Source organism: Lampetra planeri, chromosome 50, assembly GCF_965212315.1.
Source record: "Lampetra planeri chromosome 50, kcLamPlan1.2.h2, whole genome shotgun sequence".
Classification (NCBI taxonomy): domain Eukaryota; kingdom Metazoa; phylum Chordata; class Hyperoartia; order Petromyzontiformes; family Petromyzontidae; genus Lampetra; species Lampetra planeri.
The window spans coordinates 4,291,589-4,315,482 of NC_136156.1; the positions used below are offsets into that span (position 1 = coordinate 4,291,589).

The 23,894-nt window shown below is 56.6% G+C and overlaps 1 protein-coding gene across 1 annotated transcript in view; it reads left to right on the top strand.

Moving 5' to 3' along the window:
* The window catches only part of LOC144734237 (syntaxin-binding protein 5-like), a 105,749-nt gene that overhangs the window by 51,738 nt on the left and 30,117 nt on the right, over positions 1 to 23,894 (top strand). The window contains 6 exon segments of the mRNA XM_078616361.1: positions 13,142 to 13,223; positions 17,539 to 17,639; positions 19,941 to 20,075; positions 21,066 to 21,129; positions 22,409 to 22,492; positions 23,229 to 23,352. Coding sequence (XP_078472487.1) covers positions 13,142 to 13,223; positions 17,539 to 17,639; positions 19,941 to 20,075; positions 21,066 to 21,129; positions 22,409 to 22,492; positions 23,229 to 23,352 — 590 coding nt within the window.

Here is a 23,894-nt window from a genome sequence, read left to right on the forward strand (position 1 = left end):
CCACCCACTCGCCTACTAACTCACCCACTCACTGACACTCTCACTCACTGACTCAGCCACTCACCCACCCACTCGCCAGCTAACTCACCCACTCACTGACAGTCTCACTCACCGACTCAGCCGCTCACCCACCCACTCGCCAGCTGACTCACCCACTCACTGACACTCTCACTCACCGACTCAGCCGCTCACCCACCCACTCGCCAGCTAACTCACCCACTCACTGACATTCTCACTCACCGACTCAGCCGCTCACCCACCCACTCGCCAGCTAACTCACCCACTCACTGACACTCTCACTCACCGACTCAGCCGCTCACCCACCCACTCGCCTACTAACTCACCCACTCACTGACACTCTCACTCACTGACTCAGCCACTCACCCACCCACTCGCCAGCTAACTCACCCACTCACTGACAGTCTCACTCACCGACTCAGCCGCTCACCCACCCACTCGCCAGCTAACTCACCCACTCACTGAAACTCTCACTCACCGACTCAGCCGCTCACCCACCCACTCACCACACTGCAGGTGACCTCACCTATCCCTCTCTCTCTTTGCTGCTCCGCTGTGGACCCCCCCCCCCCCTCTCTCATGGTCTGCATCTCGTGTCCTCGTGGTTCTTGACAACAACAGTGACCTCGCTCAAGTCGACAAATGCGCGTCACTAATACAACCTTAACGGTGGTGCTGTTTGTGGCTGGCCGCTTTGGCGTTCTGTGTCTTTTGACGCCCTGTGCTCAGCAACCCGTGATTGTTTTTGTTGTTGTTGAAAACTTCACTAGAGGGTTGGCGGATCACCTGCAGTGGCTAGGAGATGTTAACTACCTCGCCTGGTATGCAGGAGGTCATGGGTTCGATCCCGACCCTGATGCCTGCCGCTGTATATTTGGAATTTGCGTGTCTCTCTCTCTCATCATCATCACGGTGGCTAGGATATGTTAACTACCTCGCCTGGTATGCAGGAGGTCATGGGTTCGATCCCGACCCTGACGCCTGCTACTGTATATTTGGAGTTTGCGTGTCTCTCTCTCTCATCATCATCACGGTGGCTAGGAGATGTTAACTACCTCGCCTGGTATGCAGGAAGTCATCGGTTCGATCCCGACCCTGACGCCTGCTGCTGTATATTTGGAGTTTGGATGTCTCTCTCTCTCATCATCATCATCATCGCGGTGGCTAGGAGATGTTAACTACCTCGCCTGGTATGCAGGAGGTCGTGGGTTCGATCCCGACCCTGACGCCTGCTGCTGTATATATGGAGTTTGCGGTGTCTCTCTCTCCCCGCGGTCGCGTGGATTTTTCTCCGGGTTCGTCCGGTTTCCCCCTCCACGTTTAGAATCAACGTCGCGCGTTTCGAGTGCGTGGCCGCTGTACATTTCCACGCGATGATGACGACGACGACTACAACGGCCAGGGCCACTTCTGCAAACAGCCACGTGGCATAGCGGTGCCTTACCTGGTAAAATAACCAAAAAAATTGTCCGGTTTAATCATTTAGGACGGCCGCTTCGAGGTTCGTCCTTCAGCCCTCTGCTACAACACTCGGGGGGGGGGGGGGGGGGCACCGGTTGGCCGCTCCGTCACAGAGGGTCGCCGGTTCGAACCTTCCGGCGGGCCGCCCTGGTTATTACTGCGGTGGCGTGCGTAGCCCGCGGGCGCCGACCCAGAGCCGACGCAGGCCGCGCCGTGCACCCCGTCGGAGGCCCCGGGACCGGCTCGTTGGTTCGTGATGTTGGCCATGCGCGGGGAATCGAACTCGGATCCGTCGAGGTTCGCAACGCGATGCGCTAACCGCTGCGCCGCCGCTCCCCACGCGCGCACTCGGCACGCGTACAGCACGGACAGACGGTGAAGATACAAAGACAAAGCCCCCCCCCCCTACGCAGGCAGCACTCCTCGGCGTCTGTTTCGTCATCGAGACAATCTGGCGTTGTGGGATGTGTTGGGATTGGGGGGGGGGGCGTGTTCGGGGTCTTTAGTGACATACCTCCCCCCGACGTGTCCTTGAGTTGTCCCCAGTTGTCAGGGGGCGGTGGGGGCGGTGGGGGCGGTGGGAGCGGTGGGGTTGGGAGTTGGGGGGAGGCGGGAGGGGTGGCGCGATAGGAAACAACGTCTTTAAGCAGCAGCCCAGGTATACTCTGCCTGATTGGTTGATCGAGTGGACGGCTGATTGACCGGGTGGACAAGTGGTTGGTTGACCGGGTGTAGGAGTGGTTGGTTGACCGAGTGGAGGGGTTGCTGGTTGACCGGGTGGACAAGTGGTTGGTTGACCGAGTGGAGGGGTTGCTGATTGACCGAGTGGACAAGTGGTTGGTTGACCGGGTGGACAAGTGGTTGGTTGACCGGGTGGAGGGGTTGCTGCTTGACCGGGTGGACAAGTGGTTGGTTGACCAGGTGGAGGGGTTGCTGATTGACTGGGTGGACAAGTGGTTGGTTGACCGGGTGGACAAGTGGTTGGTTGACCGGGTGGAGGGGTTGCTGTTTGACCGGGTGGACAAGTGGTTGGTTGACCGGGTGTAGGGGTGGTTGGTTGATGGGGTCCCGCAGGCCAGGCCTTGCTTGGCTTGCGCGTTGCGTGAACTCGCATTCATTAACGCCGTGCTTGGGTCATCTCCCTCGTCCATCATCGCCAGCAGCATCAGCAGCAGCAGCAGCCGTGATGGATCCACTGCTGGATGAAGATTTCCCCCAAGCTGTCGCCATCCATCACAGTCCCAAGAGGCGAGAATTCGTCTTCATGCAGCCGTGGATAGATCAGCAGACCCTCCAATGCTGGATGCAAGCGTTAGCTGAATTAGATGTCAATTCTGACCTTGGTTCGTCCTCGATATGCAGTGTGGTGCCTCGCAACTATGATCATCATCAGCAGCAGCATCATCATCAGCAGCATCATCATCAGCAGCAGCAGCAGCATCATCATCATCATCACCAACATCACATGCCGCACCCTGGCTCGCCAGGAGAAGGCGGTCCAGCAAAAGTGGGGACTCATCTCCATGATACAGGTTTATTTGGGTTAGATCGCGTCAAAATATGAATGCGTCGTTGAAACCCGCCACCACCCGACGCAGCCAACTAGTAAGGTTTCAGACACTGTCTTTCCGACAGACCTGTTCTTCACCTGAGGACGGCTGCTTGCGTTGTGGCCGAAACGTCGTGAGAATTATTTTATTATGCTTTATTTTTTTTATTTTAATATTTCCCTTCTACGTGACTTTACCTAAAGAACCAAGAAGATAGTAAGGTTTGTCACATTAACAGAACTTGGCAATTCGTTACGGGTACAAGCACCATAACACTATTGGGAGAGCCAAGCCACAACATTTACAATCCGATGACGACGTTTCACCAGTAATTACAACTAGCTTCATCAGGCAACAGGCCAGATTTATTGGCCGCGAAAGCCGACGTGCCAAACGGACTCATCTCCGTTGTGTCCCTGGTGTCCCTTGTGTGTCCCTTGTGTGTCCCTTGTGTGTCCCTGGTGTGTCCCTTGTGTGTTCCTGGTGTGTTCCTGGTGTGTCCCTTGTGTGTCCCTGGTGTGTCCCTTGTGTGTCCCTGGTGTGTTCCTGGTGTGTTCCTGGTGTGTCCCTTGTGTGTCCCTTGTGTGTCCCTTGTGTGTCCCTTGTGTGTCCCTGGTGTGTTCCTTGTGTGTTCCTGGTGTGTCCCTTGTGTGTCCCTTGTGTGTCCCTTGTGTGTCCCTTGTGTGTCCCTTGTGTGCCCCTTGTGTGTTCCTTGTGTGTCCCTGGTGTGTCCCTTGTGTGTCCCTGGTGTGTCCCTGGTGTGTCCCTGGTGTGTCCCTGGTGTGTCCCTTGTGTGTCCCTTGTGTGTCCCTGGTGTGTCCCTGGTGTGTCCCTTGTGTGTTCCTTGTGTGTCCCTGGTGTGTCCCTTGTGTGTTCCTTGTGTGTCCCTGGTGTGTCCCTGGTGTGTCCCTTGTGTGTCCCTGGTGTGTCCCTTGTGTGTTCCTTGTGTGTCCCTGGTGTGTCCCTGGTGTGTCCCTTGTGTGTCCCTTGTGTGTCCCTTGTGTGCCCCTGGTGTGTTCCTTGTGTGTACCTTGTGTGCCCCTTGTGTGTTCCTGGTGTGTTCCTGGTGTGTACCTTGTGTGCCCCTTGTGTGTTCCTTGTGTGTTCCTGGTGTGTCCCTGGTGTGTCCCTTGTGTGCCCCTGGTGTGCCCCTTGTGTGTCCCTGGTGTGTCCCTGGTGTGTTCCTGGTGTGTCCCTGGTGTGTCCCTTGTGTGTGGCACGGAGTGTTGTCCCATCGCACTCGTGGGGTGGTGCTCCCCGTTTGCTCGCCACGCGTGGCAAGGCTCCTCGAAAATTAATTGGCCAGAAAAACATCGGAATCGTCGCGCGCCGCCGCGTGTCCGCCGGTTGCGTCGCCTTGCGCGATGCAGTGGCGTAATGACATCATTATCGGCTATTTATTTAAGCAGCAGCAGCTACACCCTGCACCGGTTTTTGACTTGTCTGGGCCTCATGAGCAAGGCGCGGTCCTGTTTTGCAAATCCCTCTGGGTTGCTTGATGTTTTAGCAAGAGTTATTTCCATTCTGATGACGCTGCTCCTGCTGATGGTGATGAAGATGTCAATTCTGCTGATGATGCTGATGATCACGTGTATGGGTGAAGCCCGTGCCCCTTGTTTACTTTACCCAGCTCATCATCAGCATTATCACCATCAGCAGCAGAATCATCATTGCCATTATCAGCATCCTCATCGGCAGAATCGTCATCACCATCAGCACAATCATCACCATCATCATCATCAGCAGCAGGATCACCACCACCATCAGCAGCATCACCATCATCAGCAGTATCGTCATCAACCTGTACCAGGCGCAGTGCGCGTGGGGCGCGCGCAGTCTCGGCGTCACGTGACAGGCACCGGAATTACACCCATTAGGGGCAATTAGTCACGCTAATGAATGCAAATGAGAGTTGTAGGGGGAGAGGAGGAAGCGCACGCATTGAGTGGGCCTAATTATTATTTTGTTTCTTGTGTCTATTTGTGTCTACCAACAGCAACTAAACCGGAGCAAAAGCCCTCGCCTGGCTTATTCGCACGCTCACTCACTCGCTCGTTCGCTCACTCATTCACTCACTCACTCGCTCATTCTTCATTCTGTATTCTTGACGCCTCGTTGTGTCATTCGCCCGTGTATTCTTCCTTGTTTTTTTGGTATTCGGCATTCACTTGTCCCCGCTCGTTCCTTGATTCATTCGTTCTTGTTTCCTTTGGCGCTGTCAACATCGCATTGGTCTTCTTACATTATTCATTCCACAGTTTGTAAATTCCCCTTTCGGTCCTGTGCGCGCTCACCCTTTCGTTCTTCGATCGCCCATCTGTCTGTTCGTCAACGAATCGTTCTCTTCATGCGCTCGTTCACAAATCGCTCATTCACCCGTCCGTTCGTTCATTCTTTCATTCACTGTTTGCTCCTTCAGCGCTGGAAACGTAACCAGGTTCTTCATTCAGCTATTCATTCGCCATTCATTCAATCGCCCAGTCACTATTTGTTCTTCGTTCGCCCACAATCCATCTATTCATTCATCCACGTGTTCGTTCAATTCATTCACAGATCACTCATTCACCTGTTCCCTCTCCCGTCCGATTGGAGTCGTTTCGGTGGTTAAAGACGTCATCCTCAAGCGATGCTTCTGTGGTGCACAATCATGACCAACAATCCACAACAACACCCAACACGATTGTCACTAACACTCTGGCCACACAATGAAAAATATAGAATAGGCGACGTTTCGGGCACTGACCCTTCATAGCACTTAAGAGACACGACAACGTGGCAATGACCCTTCTTCACGGCACACGGGCCGGTGTGTCGTGATGAAGGGCGATTGCCCGAACCGTCGCCCATGAGAAACGTTTAAGGGCGCAGTGTTGTTGACGGCGCGTGTTGAGGCTCCAGCGTTACGTCCACGCACGTGAAGTGTGCATGGGGGCAGCAAGACGGTGGGGAGATGAGGAGGTGGTCGTGGAGGTGGTGATGGTGGTGGTGGTAGTGAAGGAGGAGGAGGTGGTACAGGAGGAGGTGATGGTGGAGGAGGTGATGGTGGGGGAGGAGGAGGTGGAGGAAGAAGTAGGGAAGAGAGGAGGGGGAGGTGGTGGCGTAGAGGGAAGATGAGTAGGTGGCAGAGGAGGTGATGAAGGAGGAGGATGGAGAGGGAAGAGGTGGTGGATGAGGAGGAGCAGGGTGTGACCACGTGGCTCGCGGTCGGTCTCTGGCTCGCCAGTGAATAGTCCGGGCCGGACAAACAGGCCAAGCCAGTCCAGCGAGCGAGTCTCCGCTTCATGCTGATGCTGCCCGCCTTTTCAGAGTCAAACTGGGCAAGGAAGCGGCGGTTGGTGACACGCGATGCTGGAGGAGTAGGGGGGGGTCAGCGCTGCGCCCGTCACGTGACAGCAGACCGCGTGACAGCTTGACGCGTGGCCGTTCGGGAGGAATGGAGCAAACAAATTTATTCAAATTTTTTCTTCTCTCCTGTTTTGTTGTTTCTTAAATGGAAAAATGCTGTGCCTGTGGGCAGGCGGCAGCGCGCGTGTCAGAATGTGTGTGTGTGTGGGTGCGGGGAGCGGTGGTGGAGCGGTTAGCGCACTTCGCTGCGAACCCGGCGACACGAGTTCCATTCCCGCTCACGGCCAACTCCAGTGTCGATTATCCGAACCGGTCCTGGGCCTCCCCTAGGTCGACTAAGCCTCAAATGAGTACCGGGTGCGGTGTGTAAACGTCGACACCAGGGAGACAGAGGCGGCCGGGCGTGGTGTTGGCCACCCACCCCCTCGAGTGCCGTGCCGGCCTTCATAGGTGCTCGCTAACAGCACTTGCCCCTACAGTCTGTTACAGGCTATACGGGGATCTTTGTCTTTTTTGTGTGTGGGGAGCGGTGGCGCAGTGGTTAGGGTGCAGCGCTGCGAACCCGGGCGACCAACACTGGGGACGACTCTCTGAGCTGCTCCCGGACTTGGCTTCTTCCCTAGGTCGACTCGGCCTTAAATGAGTACATGGTCCCGTATGCAATTGTATACACACGCCTCCGATTCGCGCGGTTGGCTACGTATGGTGCAAAAGAAGTTCAATGTGCAATACCCTCCGACTCGCACATATGCCCATGTACTTACATAGATGCCCACAGACTCACACAGACCCACACAGAGACCCACAGACCCACGCAGAGACCCACAGACCCACACAGACCCACACAGAGACCCACAGACTCTCACAGAGACCCACATACTCACGCAGAGACCCACAGACCCACACAGAGACCCACAGACCCACGCAGAGACCCACAGACCCACGCAGAGACCCACAGACCCACACAGAGACCCACAGACTCTCACAGAGACCCACAGACCCACAGAGACCCACATACTCACACAGAGACCCACACAGAGACCCACAGACTCACACAGAGACCCACAGACTCACACAGAGACCCACAGACCCACGCAGAGACCCACAGACTCACGCAGAGACCCACAGACTCACACAGAGACCCACATACTCACACAGAGACCCACAGACCCACGCAGAGACCCACAGACTCACACAGAAACCCACAGATCCACACAGAGACCCACAGACTCTCACAGAGACCCACAGACCCACGCAGAGACCCACAGACCCACGCAGAGACCCACAGACCCACACAGAGACCCACAGACCCACACAGAGACCCACAGACTCTCACAGAGACCCACAGACCCACGCAGAGACCCACAGACCCACGCAGAGACCCACAGACCCACACAGAGACCCACAGACCCACACAGAGACCCCCAGACTCTCACAGAGACCCACAGACCCACGCAGAGACCCACAGACTCTCACAGAGACCCACAGACCCACACAGAGACTCACATAGAGACTCCCAGAGAGACCCACACAGAGACTCACATAGGTGCCCACAGAGACCCATAGAGACGCCCATATATGTTTCCTAGACTCCTATAGAGGTCCATAGACTCCCACAGAGACCCGGAGAGACGCGTAGAGGCTCATAGATTCCCATAGAGGCCCATCGACTCCCATAGATACTCCCATAGAGGCCCGTTCACTCCCTAAACCTTGTTGAAGTCCACGCTCATCTGCCAGTGATCGCCCCCTCCCTCTCGTGTGATCTCTCTTAGCTCTCTCGCTCGATCTCTCTCTTAGCTGTCCCGCGTTCTTGTACCGACGACGCTTTCGACTAGAGACAGAGAGACACGCACAGAGAAAGAGACAGAGAGAGAGAGAGGCCAACACAGAGAGAGAGAGACACAGAGAGAGAGAGACACGCGCAGAGAGAGACACGCGCAAAGAGAGACACGCGCAAAGAGAGACACGCGCAGAGAGAGACGCACAGAGAGAGACGCACAGAGAGAGACACACAGAGAGAGACACACAGAGAGAGACACACAGAGAGACACACACACAGAGAGACACACACACAGAGAGACACACACACAGAGAGACACACACACAGAGAGACACACACACAGAGAGACACACACACAGAGAGACACACACAGAGAGACAAAGACAGAGAAAGACGGAGAGACTCCAGTCGCTGTGCGTGAAGGAGACACGGGGAGGTCAGGCGAGTCGCGGGTCCCTGCCGACTCCGTCTTATCAGCCCGATCCCTATCTCTACCCCCCCCCGCCACTATCTCACGGGCGCAGTCAATATGACAGCAGCAGGGGGGGGGGGGGCAGAGGAGCGAGGGGGGGGGCAGGGGAGCGAGGGGGGGGCGCTCCTGTATTGGACGAGGTGGGGGGAGGTGGGGGGAGGTGGGGCTGGCACGCCGACCAGAGACGACGTTTGACGAGGGTGTTGAAGAGTCACCCGCGCGTCACCCCACCACCACCACCACCACCACACGGGGACCTGCCGTGCGTTGCCGTCACTGCGGTGAAACCCATTCACGCTGCTGCTGGCTGGACCAGAGGAGGTGGTGGGGGGCGTTGGAGGAGGGGGGGGGGGCTGAGGAACTGGCCCCGTTGTTTAAACTGGAGTCCAACCCGGGCCACCTCTGGATTGAAATTCCGACGTTCTGACCGTGGCAGCACATCAGCGTGGTGGTGGTGGTGATGATGATGCAGCTGCTGCTGCTGATGACGATGATTGTTGCTTCTGTTGCTGCTGCTGGTTCTGTTGCGACTGATGATCATTCTATTTCTGTTGCTGATGATGTTGTCTGAAGGCTTCGGCAGAAAGCCTTGGTTGTTGGAGCGGAGAGTGCGTGTGGAGAGGAAGTGGAGTGAGATGAGAGGAGAGAGGTTGTTGGTGGTGGTGGTGGTTGGTGGTGGTGGTGGTGGTGGTTGTTGTTGTTGTTGGCGTGAGTGCCTCTGTGGATCATACGAATTGTTCATCTGCTGTGAGGGATTTGTCTCTTGCAGGGTTTGGTGAAGGGCTTCATGGGAAGGGTGTCCAGCTAAGGAATTGTGTGTGTCAGTGTGTGTGTGTCATTGTGTGTGTGTGTCATTGTGTGTGTGTGTCAGTGTGTGTGTGTGTGTGTCATTGTGTGTGTGTCAGTGTGTGTGTGTCATTGTGGGGAGCGGTAGTGTAGCGGTTAGCGAGCTGCGCTATGAACCTAGAGACCCAGGTTCGATTCCCGCTCACAGCCAACACCAGTGACGATTATCTGAACCGGTTCTGGGCCTCCCCTGGGTCGACTCAGCCTGAAATGAGTACCTGGTGCGGTGTGTAAACATCGCCACTGGGGAGACAAAGGCGGTTGGGCGTGGTGCTGGCCACCCACCCCCTCGTGTACCGTTCCGGCCTTCATAGGTGCTCGCTAATAGCACTTGCCCCTACAGTCTGTTAAGGCTATACGGGGGATCTTTGTTTTATCTTTGTGTCATTGTGTATGTGGCAGTGTGTGTATGTGCTAACGAGCACCTATGAAGCGGTGGTGTAGGGGTTAGCGTGCTGCGCTATGAACCCAGCGGCCCGAGTTCGATTCCCACTCATGACCAACACCAGTGATGATTAGCTGAACTGGTCCTGGGCCTCCTCCCCTAGGTCGACTCAGCCTCAAACGATTAGAGGCGGCCAGGCGTGGTGCTGGACACCCACCCCCTCGTGCGCCATGCCGGCCTTCAAAGGTGCTCTCTAACAGCACTTGCCCCAACATTCTGTTGAGGCTATACGGGGAATCTTTGTCTTTGTGTGTATGTGTTAGCGATTGGCAAATCGCAAAGGCTGCGAAAAGTCCTCTTACTTTCTTATTGGAATTTTTTATTATTATTCTATATTTGATTATTTAACTTAACAAATGTTTTATGTTTGATTGTTCTATTTCAATTTTTTTTTTATAAATACATGTTGGAAGAAATTCGTATCTTTTAAGTTCTCATCCTTGCATTGTTGATATCATGTGGTAATGCTCCATCACATGTTTTAAATCTATTACACAGTGAATATTGAACTGAAGTTTGACTTTTAAAAAAAATTAGTCGCAAATCAAATCGTCAGAAAAATCTCAATTAGATATTTTCCCCAAATCGTTCAGCCCCAGTGGCCAGCACCACGCCCGGCCGCTTTTGTCTCCCCAGTGGCGATGTTCACACACCTTACCAGGTATGCACATTTGAGGCTGAGTCTACCTAGGGGAGGACCAGGACCGGTTTATATAATTGTCACTGGGTGTTGGCCATGAGCGGGAATCGAACTCCGCTCGTCGCGTTCGTAGCGCAGCGCAGCGCTAACCGCAATGCTCCTGCGTTCTACGAGCCTGGCGACCCGAGTTCGATTCCCGCTCACGGCCAACCAACAACCGTGACGATTATCTGAACCGGTGATGGGCCTCCCCTAGGTCGACTTGGCCTCGAATGAGTACATCCACTATCAACCCACATCATCACAATCATCATCGTCGTCGTCGTCATCATCACGTGAGCTGGATACCCCCCCCCGCCGTCTCCGCGTGCCACTCCTAACGATTCCGTCCGGCATCGCGCATCGACCCACGTGTTTAATTAGCGTAACCTGAATACACAAACACGTGCGTCGCTCTCGCCGTGTTAACGTGTACGTGTGTACGTGTGTATACCTGTGTGTGTGTACGTGTGTGTACCTGTGTACCTGTGTGTGTGTACCTGTGTGTGTGTACCTGTGTGTGTGTACCTGTGTGTGTGTGTGTACGTGTGTGTACGTGTGTGTGTGTGCGTGGGGAGCGGTGGTGTAGCGGTTAGCGCGCTGCGCTGCGAACCCGGCGACCCGAGTTCGATTCCCGCTCATGGCCAGCACCGGTGACGATTATCTAAACCGGTCATGGGCCTCCCCTAGGTCGACTCAGCCTCAAATGTGTACCTGGTGCGGTGTTTAAACATCGCCACTAGGGAGACAAAGGCGGCCGGGCGTGGCGCTGGCCACCCACCCCCTCGTGTGCCGTGCCGGCCTTCACAGGTGCTCGCTCACAGCACTTTCCCCAACAGTCCGTTGAGGCTATACGGGGGGATCTTTGTCTTGTGTACGATGGCAATGTTGCCCATGACGGGGAGGGCTCCGGGAATTTGGGGTTCGTTCCGCAGACCACGGCGGCGGTGGCACTCCGGAGGGAATGGGGCTTGCGTATCGCTCTGGTGATGTTCTACTGAGGTTGATGGTTCCACCACCGGTGTCATCGAGGAGGATGATGGGCAGCAGCAGGAGGAGGAGGAGGACTGTCAAAGCTAGGTGGAGGTGGTGTGCGTGCGTTTGTTTATGTGCTCGCAAACAGCACTTGCCCCGGCATCCCGGGCGCAGGAATATAACACTGGCGTGGAGGGGGGGGGGACCTTTTGTGTTTGGACTCGGGCACGTGCGCGCGTGAATGCGCAGCTTTGCGCAGTGGCTTGCAAGGTGCGTGTTGAGGTTCAACTGAGCGTGTAGCAGTCGCTTCCAATACTCATCAGAGGCGGCCACGGGGGTGGGGGGGGGTCGGGGGATCTTTAAGCCAATTAATAATCCCCTCCTTTAGCCACCGAGAGGGGAAGCCGACCATCGATGGATTGATTGAGAAAGAAATTCCACGATCGACTCCCCGTGTCACTGACTCTCCACCACTCTCCACCACTCTCCACCCCTCTCCCCCCACGCTCTCCCCCCACGCTCTCTGCTCAGTGTGCCCCCTTTGTTATTGGCAGAATCGGGAGCAGGCGGTCGCTCACACCGCTGGCGACGTTCACCGTGGCCCCGGGGTTCAGAGAGCAGGGGCGCGCTAACCACTGCGCCACCGCTCCCACTGCGGTGTTCACAGTTTTTATTTTTTACCTGGCGTCACCCTCTCAACACCTCCGCCCCTCCCCCCCTTCTCCCCCGGGCCGCACACCAATTATCACTTTGTGACAGTTAGATTCCCCTTAATTGGAAGCAGCGCACGCGCGCGACGCAAGCGCTAATTGGCCATAATGACCGTGGCGCTGAGTGGGCGGGGTGGGGGAGGGGGTAGGGGAAAGGTAGGGGGGGGTATTCCACGTCGTGTACACGTGGCTGGCGCGTTCTCTACGCTGCCGCATTTTGAATCAAATATTTGCGGTGACGACCGTTGGCTTCATGCCGCTTGGTTGGCGCGCCGGGCTCACGAAGCGTGGGAGGAGAAGTGACGGCGGCGATGGGACGTGGATTGTTGAAGGAGGAGTGCGTCAGGGAAGCGCAGGAAGAGAGGCGACACGTGACGGGAGTGGCGGGGAGGGAGAGGGACGCGCGGATCGGAGGGCACACGCCACACACAGTCAACAGAGGCTTCCGTGTTGACTGTGGGAGACAATCGGGAGTGGTGCTTGGGCCGGACGTGTCACGTCTCCAAGGGACCACGAGGGTGGTGGTGGTGGTGGTGGTGAGAATGGTGGTGGTGGTGGGAGCCGTGGTGTGGCGGTTCGCACTACGCTGCGCTATGACACCCGGTGGCCCGAGTTGGATTCCTGTTCTCGGCCAACACAACTAATGATAATGGTGATCATCGGCATCACGGTGCCGATGATAATGCCGATAATGATGGTCCTGATGGTGATGGCAACGAAAATGTAGCCACTGATGATGATGATGATACTGCTGATGATGATGATGATACTGCTGATGATGATGACACTGCTGATGATGATGACACTGCTGATGATGATGATACTGCTGATGATGATGACCCTTAACGAATACGCAGACTGGGCCGTCCTGGTGTTGACTGCCACTGCCAACACGAGAACGGAGCCGCGGTCATTCAGCTCCAGTTCCTCATCAACGAGGTGAGACCTCTTCCAAAGACAAAGATCCCCCGTGTAGCCTTAACAGACTTTTGGGGCAAGTGATGTTTGCGAGAAATAACGACCTCCTCCACACACACGCGCACACGAACAAAGACAAAGATCCCCCATAAAGCCTTCACCGACTTTTTTGGGGCAAGTGATGTGCGTGCACGCACGCATGCACAGTGACATGCACGCTGTCATACCCACACACGCAAATGCACATCAACATTATCACAGCGCCTGTGCCAGGCCAGGTGCACTTTGAGGTCACGTGAAGTATCGAAGGCTCGCTGGCACAGGAGGTCACGGGACAGACCCAGGTGCCATGGGTTGACTGACTGAGATGACTGGCAGATGCACCGTCAGCTCCTCACACAATCCAGCCTGACCCACACACGTGGACACACAGACACGCACACACACACGTACAACAACAACAACCGCCATTCGCCACTAAGTGGCGGTGACGTCACCACGACGCTTGTGCCAGGCCAAGTGCACCTTGAGGCCACGTGAAGTGTCGAACGCCCGCTGGCAGGAGGTCACGGGACAGACCCAGGTGCCACGGGTCGACTGACTGAGATGACTGAGATGACTGGCTGATGCACCATCTGTGCCCCCTACTGTACGAACTTGCTGTTCTTTAGCCACCTGGCGCTCCGTTCGTTGTTGTGAGCGTCGCTCCTCCGCCCTCCGTTGTTATTGGAGGGCGACTGCCTCCAACTGCCCAGTAGCATCCTTCACGAGCCTCCTCCACAGAGGCCGATCTTGACACCGCTGGTACCAGTCATCAGCAAGTCCACTCAGCTCCACGTCCTCCTGTACCACATCACTCCATCTCTTCTCTAGCCCGTGCCGCGCCCGTCTAGCCCCCTTGATCCGGCTAAACAAAAGCTGTTTAGGCATGCGGTGGCTGGACATGCGGGCTACATGACCCAGCCAACGCAGCCTTGCCTGCCGGAGGAGCTCACCGATGGGACTTTGCCCAGATCTTTCAAGGATTTGTAAGCTCCTCACACAATCCACCCTGGTTAAACCCAGGATGGATCGTAGGCAGGCCAGCCTAAATGTTTCCAACCGGCGAAGATTCTCCATTCGGGGGGTCCACACACATACACACACACGCGTACGCACACACGCGCTTTCATACCCACACGCACACACGAACGCTCTCATACCCACACGTGCTGTTTGGTCTGCAGAGAACAAAGCGCAGAGCACTGCGCTAATGAGCTCTCTCTCTCGCTCTCCCCCCTCACTCGCTCTCCCCCCTCACTCGCTCTCCCCCCCTCTCTCACTCTCCTCCTCACTCACTCTCCCCCCTCTATTGATGAGCCTTACCCCTAACCCTTCTCTCTGGCTTCCCTTTACCCCTCTTTCTCTCCCCCCCATTTCTCTCCCATCTCTCCCTGCTTCTCTCTACTCTCTCTCCCCCACTCTCCCCACATTCTCCCCACACTCTCCCCTTCGTTCCCTCACTCTCCCCTCTCTCCATCTCTCTCCCCTCTCTCCATCTCCCTCCCTCTCATCTCTGCCCCTCTTCACGTGAGCCCCTATCGCTTCGCCGTTGTCGCACCTCGCTCTGTGCACGTGGCGGTGACGACGATGACGACGGCGATTGCTGACGGTGGTAGTGGTGACAGACGAGCGGTGGCGCAGCGGTTGGCGCACTGCGCTACGAACGCTGCTGCACCCGCCGCGCTGCCCCTTTAGCGGCGGTGCCACCCCCGTGGGCGATCGTCCCGTGCGCGCCGCCCGGCAAAGCCTCGCGAACACTTTTCGGGAGAGTCCTGCCAACGTCGTTTCACGCGCCGCTGCAGATGCTGCTCTACCAATCCACAAGGTGTCATTTGCGGTGGGATTTTTTTTCGCTTAAACTCGGCGGAAAAACTTGGGACCTCCGACGCCGGCAAGCGACGGGCCTCCTCTTGCCAACGGTCTCGCGGGGATCTTTGACGGCCGGTAGCATCCCGGTCGACGTACGCAGGCGGCAGCGTTGACCCGGGCGTCCCACTGGATCCGAACCGCGACCTACCCCCCCCCCCCCCACCCCCTCTGTAACAAAGCAAGCGGTCGACACGCTGCTAACCACGTGACCTCAAATGGGTGGTGGTGGGGTGGGGGGCGGCTGAAAGTTCGTGAGAGCGGAGAGATCTTTACGGTTTTAAACCGGATTTACGAACGCGTCGTAAACATCTTGCGTGTAATGTTTAACGCACACGCACACACGCGGTGCCCCGTGGACCGTCGCACACGACGGGAAGTGGAAGGGGTTATTGCCATGGGGGTTAGGGGCGAGGGCCCTAAATCGTTGTCTGCTGCTGCTGCCCGTGGGAGTGATTTGCGGCCGGGTGGCGTTAGGCGCTCCTGGACTTGGCACCGCATGCGACGCTGCGAAAGATCAAAGACCGAAACGCCCCTCGGCGCACCGGATGTCATGGGATCTCGCAAGCTAAGCAGGGGCTTGAGCCTGGTTAACAATTGGATTGGGAAAACAACGACCACCACTGTCACCTATAGGGCTTGCCAGGCTGTTGCAGGCGTGGGGACTGCAAGTGGACTGCAGCATCGTGATGGGTGAGATCCACAGAGAGATTTGGTCTGCTCACTGGATGGATTGAGGCTGTGGAATGAATCCATCTGTGCGGAGGTGCGAGTTTTATCTCCTTGCTATGCGCGGTGGGTGTTCTCCGTGTGCTCCGGTTTGCATAGGCGACCACCACCACGATCACCAGCAAGCAAGCAGGGCTTGCCAGGTGTTGTAGGCGTGTGGGCAGGCAGTGCGGTGAGGCCAGGAGGTGGCGGAGCCACGCGTCTCCCCCTCGTGGACGGCGGCGCGTTGCTGCTGGGCTTGTCTCCGGGCTTCTCCAGTTGCCTCCTCCTCCACACACGAAGCCAAAACTCTCATCGCCAAACCACGGAATTCACGCCGCAAACATCCCAGCGGAGTGGCAGCAGCAGCACGACCCTCCTGACAACGAGTATTGAGACTCGCTGAGACTTTCCTGGGTGAATAAAGGACATTGCTGTGACCATTCTTGTGTGTAACTCCTGACAATATGTATATAGTCTGAGAGCAAGTCTCTCCATCCCGGACCATTCAAGAGCCACGACAGCTGAGCCCAGGCCTCCAAACGCTCGGTCGGCACGGAGGTGTTGGCACGAGGTGGCTCTACTTCGCTGACGAGGCCCAACGATGACGAGGCCGCCACACGGCGTGCTCGCCGTGGAAGTTCGCGGTTCGAATTCCGAGCGGCCGCCCCGGTTATTGCCGCATGCGAAACGCGGTAACGCGACCGCTCCGCTCCGTCTGTTTCGCTCGCAGCGGACGTTGAAACAAAATAACAAAAAACGATCAACTATCTTGATTTAACCAGGTAAGGCCCCACTGAGCTATGTAGGCTTTTTTCAGAAGCGACCTGGCATTCACAAACGATAGCTCAACGAAGTGGCTTATCAACACGTGGAAATTGACAGCAGCCAAACACTCCGAACGCACGTTGATTCTTAGTGTGGAGGGAACAACCTGGAGGACTCTACGCGACCACGGGGAGAACACACAAACTTCAAACATGCAGGCGTCAGGGTCGGGATTGAACCCATGCCCTCCTGTATAGCAGGCGAGGTAGTTAACATCTCACCACCGTGACTCCACCCTTGGCCTCCCACTTGTCTCCACCCTCGCCTCCACTCTCGCGAGAGTCTTGCGGTCGTGCACCTGTGTCACGGTCACGTGTCCGGTGGGGGATCGCGTGGCTGCTGCGGCAGTGATCGCCCCCCAATGCGAAAGACTCAGCAGGGCCCTCCGAGAAGAAGAGCCACTTGGTAAACAAACGTTCAATAGGATTGGGCCAACAACGTTGCCATGCGGTTGGGACCACGTGCCTCCACCGTGTGTGCATATTTGTCTGCTTGTTTGTGTCCGAGCATCTCGGTGTGTGTCTCTGCTTGTCTCGGTGTGTCTCCGTTTCTCCATCTGTCTTGGGGTGTCCCAGTTTCTCCGCGTGTTCCCGCGTCCCCTGTGTCTCCCCATGTCCCCGTGTTTCTGCGCGGCAAGGCGTCCTGGTGAGCGTGTCTTCGGACGGCAGTCTCTGTGTCTCCACATCTCTTGACCTGGGCCCCGTGTCTCCGCGTGTCCCCCTGTCTCCACGTATCCCCGTGTCTCCCCATGTCCCCGTGTTTCTGCGCGGCAAGGCGTCCTGGTGAGCGTGTCTTCGGACGGCAGTCTCTGTGTCTCCACATCTCTTGACCTGGGCCCCGTGTCTCCGCGCGTCCCCCTGTCTCCACGTGGCCCCGTGTCTCTGCGTGGCAGGGCGCTCTGGTGAGCGTGTCTGCGGACGACAGCCTCAACCTCTGGAACCTGCGGCAGAAGCGGCCGGCGATCCTCCACTCGCTGAAGTTCAACCGCGAGAGGTGACGGGGGCCGGGAGGTCGCCACGCGCAGAGACGAGACGACACGGAGACGCGGGAGACACAGACGGAGACGTGCGGAGGGATGGGTGGGGAGAGATGCGGTGGCACGGGGAGAGATATGGAGAAACACACGGGGGAGACACAAGGGGAGGCAGAGAGGTGCATGGGGAGACGGACAGAGAGCAGGGCACACACGGAGCAACACGGAGAGAGAGACAGATGGGGAGACAGAGGGAGGCACACCATCCAACCAGACACTCGCCCTAACCCCTAACCACACTAGGTAAACAAACCATATCCCCTAACCACACTAGGTAAACAAACCATAACCCCTAACCACACTAGGTAAACAAACCATAACCCCTAACCACACTAGCCAAACAAACCCTAACCCCTAACCACACTAGGTAAACAAACCCTAACCCCTAACCACACTAGCCAAACAAACCCTAACCCCTAACCACACTAGGTAAACAAACCCTAACCCCTAACCACACTAGGTAAACAAACCATAACCCCTAACCACACTAGGTAAACAAACCCTAACCCCTAACCACACTAGGTAAACAAGCCATAACCCCTAACCACACTAGGTAAACAAACCATAACCCCTAACCACACTAGCCAAACAAACCCTAACCCCTAACCACACTAGCCAAACAAACCCTAACCCCTAACCACATTAACCAACCAACCCCTAACCAAAATAATATAAATAATAATAGAAATAAAATAAAAAATACTTTTATTTCTATTATTTCTATTATTTTTATTATTTACTTTTATTATTTATTTTTACCTACGTGACTTTACCGAAAAAACCTAAGAGTACCTAACCACACTAACCAACCAACCTTACCGCTAGCCCAAACCGCACGAGTTAACCACCCGGCACACCACCTCCACTCTACACCTCTCGCTACGCGCTCTGGCTACTACGACCCAGTCACGTGCCACCAAACTCCGGTCCACACCAGGGACCCGGCAACTACACTCAAGCGAGATGATGTTTAAGCCCCTCTAATCACCGCCACCACCACCGTAATTATCGCCATCACCGTCGTCATGGCGATGGTGATCGCGTTGAAGTTACTGTGATTACGTAACCGCAGCAGCAATAATAATAATAATAATATCTCTGATCGCTCAGCGCCGCTGGGGCCTCGCCGAGGGCCAGATGGCAGCGTCAGCTGTTGATTCACAAAAGAAATATAAAAAAACGAGCGTAAACCAGGAAATAATGAAATAAATGCACCCCCCCCCTCCGTGCGCTGCATCGCCCGGATTCCGGGATCGTGGATTTCGAGTTCCATTCTGTCTCCCGCCGTCTCCTTGGTGTTGTTTTGTCGCTCGTGCAGTCGCTTTAATTCCGCGATTGGCGATATGTAACATTAGCATAAAAGTAGCGTATAATTAGCATACAATTAGCATACACTTAAAAAAATTGAGAGAGAGGCAAGGACTCTTATTCACTACGCCATCATCACCAGTCATCTATCCACTGCTGGATTGAGACCCTCCCCAAGCCTTAGGCCTAAACCCTGACTCCAACTTCAGAGCAAGTGTTCACCCTTTGCCCTGTGTCTCGCCTAACCCTAGCATGACCACGCTCTGAGCAGTAACCCCAAACCAAAACCCGAGCTTGAACCCTCAGCTTGAACCTGTGCAATTAACCCTAACTCTCGCCTGAAGCTCCTTACACTGACTCCAACCACATGCCTTTACACGAGCCCTCGCCTAGCCCGAGCCTATCCCCATCCATTACACTCGCCTGCGGCCTAGCTCTAGCCCTCACATCAGCCATACCTCTAACCCCAAGCTGTATCGCTAATTCTTGCCTGGGACGCGAAACATCACCTTAGCCCCTTCCTCTGATACTGAACCCCCAGCAACCCGAAATGCTCTCAACTCTCGCACCGAACCTTGGCACTTCCGTCAGCCGTCACTTTGACACCTGACCTTGAACCCTGATGCGTAACCCCTATCGCCACTTTGACCCCTGAACCCTGACGTGTAACCCATATCATCACTTTGACCCCTGAACCCTGACATGTAGCCCCTATCGTCACTTTGACCCCTGACCCCTGATGCGTAACCCCTGTCGTCACTTTGACCCCTGAACCCTCACGTGTAACCCATATCGTCACTTTGACTCCTGAACCCTGACGCGTAACCCCTGTCATCACTTTGACCCTGTCCCTGACGCGTAACCCGCTTCTTCACTTTGACACCTGAACTCTGACCCCTGACGCGTTACCCCGATCGTCACTTTGACCCTGACGCGTGGCGCCACGGTTACAGGATCACCTGCTGCCACCTCCCGTTCCAAAGCAAGTGGCTCTACATCGGCACGGAGCGCGGGAACATCCACATCGTGAACGTCGAGTCCTTCGTGCTCTCGGGTTATGTGATCATGTGGAACAAAGCCATTGAGCTGTGAGTCCACGCGGTGACGCGTGTGTGTGTGTGTGCGCGCGTGTGTGCGTGTGTGCGTGTGTGTGTGTGTGTGTGCGCGTGTGTGCGTGTGTGTGTGTGCGCGTGTGTGTGTGCGCGTGCGTGTGCGTGATCATGTGGAACAAAGCCATCGAGCTGTGAGTCCACGCGGTAACGCGTGTGTGTGTGTGTGCGCACGTGTTTGTGTGTGAGCGTGTGTGTATGCGCGCGTGTTTGTGTGTGTGTGTGTGCACGTGTGTGTGCGCGTGCGTGATCATGTGGAACGAAGCCATCGAGCTGTGAGTACACGCGGTGACATGCGCGCGCGTGAGCCAGTGGTTGAGTGAGCGTTTGTATGAGCGGGTTGGTGTGCCTGTGGGCGAGCGAGCGGGTGCGTGTGTGAGTGTGCGAGCGAGCGGGTGCGTGTGTGAGTGGGCGAGCGAGCGGGTGCGTGTGTGAGTGTGCGAGCGAGCGGGTGCGTGTGTGAGTGTGCGAGCGAGCGGGTGCGTGTGTGAGTGTGCGAGCGAGCGGGTGCGTGTGTGAGTGTGCGAGCGAGCGGGTGCGTGTGTGAGTGTGCGAGCGAGCGGGTGCGTGTGTGAGTGTGCGAGCGAGCGGGTGCGTGTGTGAGTGTGCGAGCGAGCGGGTGCGTGTGTGAGTGTGCGAGCGAGCGGGTGCGTGTGTGAGTGTGCGAGCGAGCGGGTGCGTGTGTGAGTGTGCGAGCGAGCGGGTGCGTGTGTGAGTGTGCGAGCGAGCGGGTGCGTGTGTGAGTGTGCGAGCGAGCGGGTGCGTGTGTGAGTGTGCGAGCGAGCGGGTGCGTGTGTGAGTGTGCGAGCGAGCGGGTGCGTGTGTGAGTGTGCGAGCGAGCGGGTGCGTGTGTGAGTGTGCGAGCGAGCGGGTGCGTGTGTGAGTGTGCGAGCGAGCGGGTGATCGGGTGTCGCACTCTCGCACGATCCTCACCCCCTCTCCGATTCCCCCCTTGCTGCCCTGCCCCAGATCCACCAAGTCTCACCCCGGCCCCGTCGTCCACATCAGCGACAACCCTCGTGACGACGGCAAAGTGAGTGGCGAGCGAGCGTTTAGGGAGTGAGGTGTGACTCCACCAATGACGGTGCTCCATTTACACTCTTTCTGTTGGAACAGCGGGGCATTGCATCTGTGCGTGTGTGTTGTCGGTGTATTTGTGCTGGTGCGTCTGTTGCTTGTGTGCCTGTGGGGAGCGGTAGTGCAACGGTCGGCACGCCGCGCTACGAACATCGAGACCCGAGTTCGATTCCCGCTCACGGCCACCACCAGTGACGATTATCTGAACCGGTCCTGGGCATCCCTTAGGTCGACTAATCCTCAAATGAGTACCTGGTGCGATGTGTATACAAGGCCACTGGGGAGACAAAGGCGGCCGGGCGTGGTGCTGGGCCACCCACCCCCTCGTGTGCCGTGCCGGCCTTCATAGGTGCTCGCTAACAGCACTTGCCCCCTACAGTCTGCTAAGGCTATACAGGGCATCTTTGTCTGTGTGCGTGCGTGGGCATCTCAGCCGCCAGGTACTAACGCCCACTCGCGCGTCCCATTTGCACCTGTCGGCACCGCACGTCCACCAGAGACGGAGCGAACGAAACGAGGAGCGAGCGAGCGATGAGTGACACACGGAGGTCGCCGCGCACATGCACACACGCGCACACACACACACACACACGTGTGCATGTGTGTGCGCGTGAGCATAGTCGCATCGCTCGCTTTCTCGCTCGCTTTCTCTCTCGCTCTCTCCCTCGCTCTCTCCCTCGCTCTCTCTCCCGCTCTCTCTCCCGCTCTCTCCCTCGCTCTCTCCCTCGCTCTCTCCCTCGCTCTCTCCCTCGCTCTCTCTCCCGCTCTCTCCCTCGCTCTCTCCCTCGCTCTCTCGCTCGCTCTCTCCCTCGCTCTCTCCCTCGCTCTCTCCCTCGCTCTCTCCCTCACTCTCTCCCTCACTCTCTCGCTCGCTCTCTCCCTCGCTCTCTCCCTCGCTCTCTCCCTCGCTCTCTCCCTCGCTCTCTCTCCCTCGCTCTCTCTCCCTCGCTCTCTCTCCCTCGCTCTCTCTCCCTCGCTCTCTCTCCCTCGCTCTCTCTCCCTCGCTCTCTCTCCCTCGCTCTCTCCCTCGCTCTCTCCCTCGCTCTCTCTCCCTCGCTCTCTCTCCCTCGCTCTCTCGCTCGCTCTCTCGCTCGCTCTCTCTCCCGCACTCTCCCTCGCTCTTGTTCGCTCGCCCCACACTCGCTCTTTCTCTCTCTCCCACGCTCCCCCTCTCTCTCTCTCTCTCTCTCGTTCGCTCGCCCACTCGCCCTTTCTTCCTCGCTCTCTTGCCGCAGCTCCTGATTGGCTACGAGAATGGCACCATCGTCAGCTGGGATCTCAAGTCCAAGAAGGTCGAGTACAGATATTACTACGACGAGGTGAGCGACGATGCGCCCCGGGGGGGCAGAGGAGGAACAGACACCTCCTGTGCGTATTTGTCTAAAGTATTAATTTACACATCCCATCAGCTGCACGGCCTTCTGGGAGCTCGGCTTGTCATCAGCATCGGTTTAATTCAACGCAACGCCGTCAGCAGTGTCAGCCTTGCTTGTACGCCGGCAGGTGAGTGGCGGCCTAGGAACCGGTTCACCGGTGCGGCCCTGGTGAGTGCTCCAGGCCGGAACCCCGCGGCTGCCCGAGTCCCGGCGCTCCGGAAGAGACGGTGGTGGGGCCCAGTGCCAGACAACGCGGCCTGAGGTTTCATCCAAACCGTCGCCACGATAGAGACGACCACTGCCCTGGGCTGCCCTCACCTTGTGTGTTTAGTTTGTTGCAGAGGTCGCAAACGGGTTTTGATTCCTTACCCTTACCCGTACCTGGCCGCATCAGGGTCTCAAATGGGTACCCGTACCCGGCCGGGTACGGGTAGCCAGGTATCGGGTAGGGTACGGGTATCGGGTACCCGGTTGCGACCTCTGGTTTGTTGTCCTTTCCCCGCACCTCCGATGAGCACGGTCGGCTACGTACGGTGCGAAAGAAGTTCAACGTACATACTTATACATACACACGAACCTGCCCTTCCTAACCCTGCCCTGTGTTGCCCACTGCTGCCCTTCCCTCCCCACTGCCACCCTGCCCTCTCCACTGCTGCCCTTCCCTGCCGCGCTGCCCCAGGCGATCCACTCGGTGGCGTGGCACCACGAGGGGAAGCAGTTCATCTGCAGCCACTCGGACGGCAGCCTCACCACGTGGGCTGTGCGCAGCCCCGCCAAACCGCTGCAGGTGCTGCTGCCCCACGGTGAGCACCGACACACCGCCAACGTCGCACCACACTGAGTGGATGGGTGGGTGGGTGATTGAGCAATTCGTTGGGTGAGTGGGTGGCTGAGTTAGTGAGCGAGCGGGTGAGTGGGGGTGATATACTCTTAGTTCTTTCGGTAAAGTCACGTAGGTAAAAAATGAAATTAATAAAAATAAAACAATAAAAATCACGACGTTTCGGAGGCAACACAAGTCTCCGTCATCAGGTGGGACCGTCACAGCCAGATTTGCTGCATCAAGTTGATTTTTATTGTTTTATTTTTATTAATTAAAATTTCATTTTTTACCTACGTGACTTTACCTAAAGAACTAAGAGTATGAATCCTTGCAGTCACGAAAGCTTCAAATCTAGAGTGGGGGTGAGTGAGTCGGCGTGTGAGTGGGGAGCGGTGTCACATGCTCGCGCCGTCCGGTGTTGACTGCAAATTAAAAACCATCGCCCCCTCCTGCTCTGTGACCTCAGTGACCCAGAGCCGTGGGGGCGGGGGGGGGGCCAGGGGGGCAATTTCCTCCTCCGTT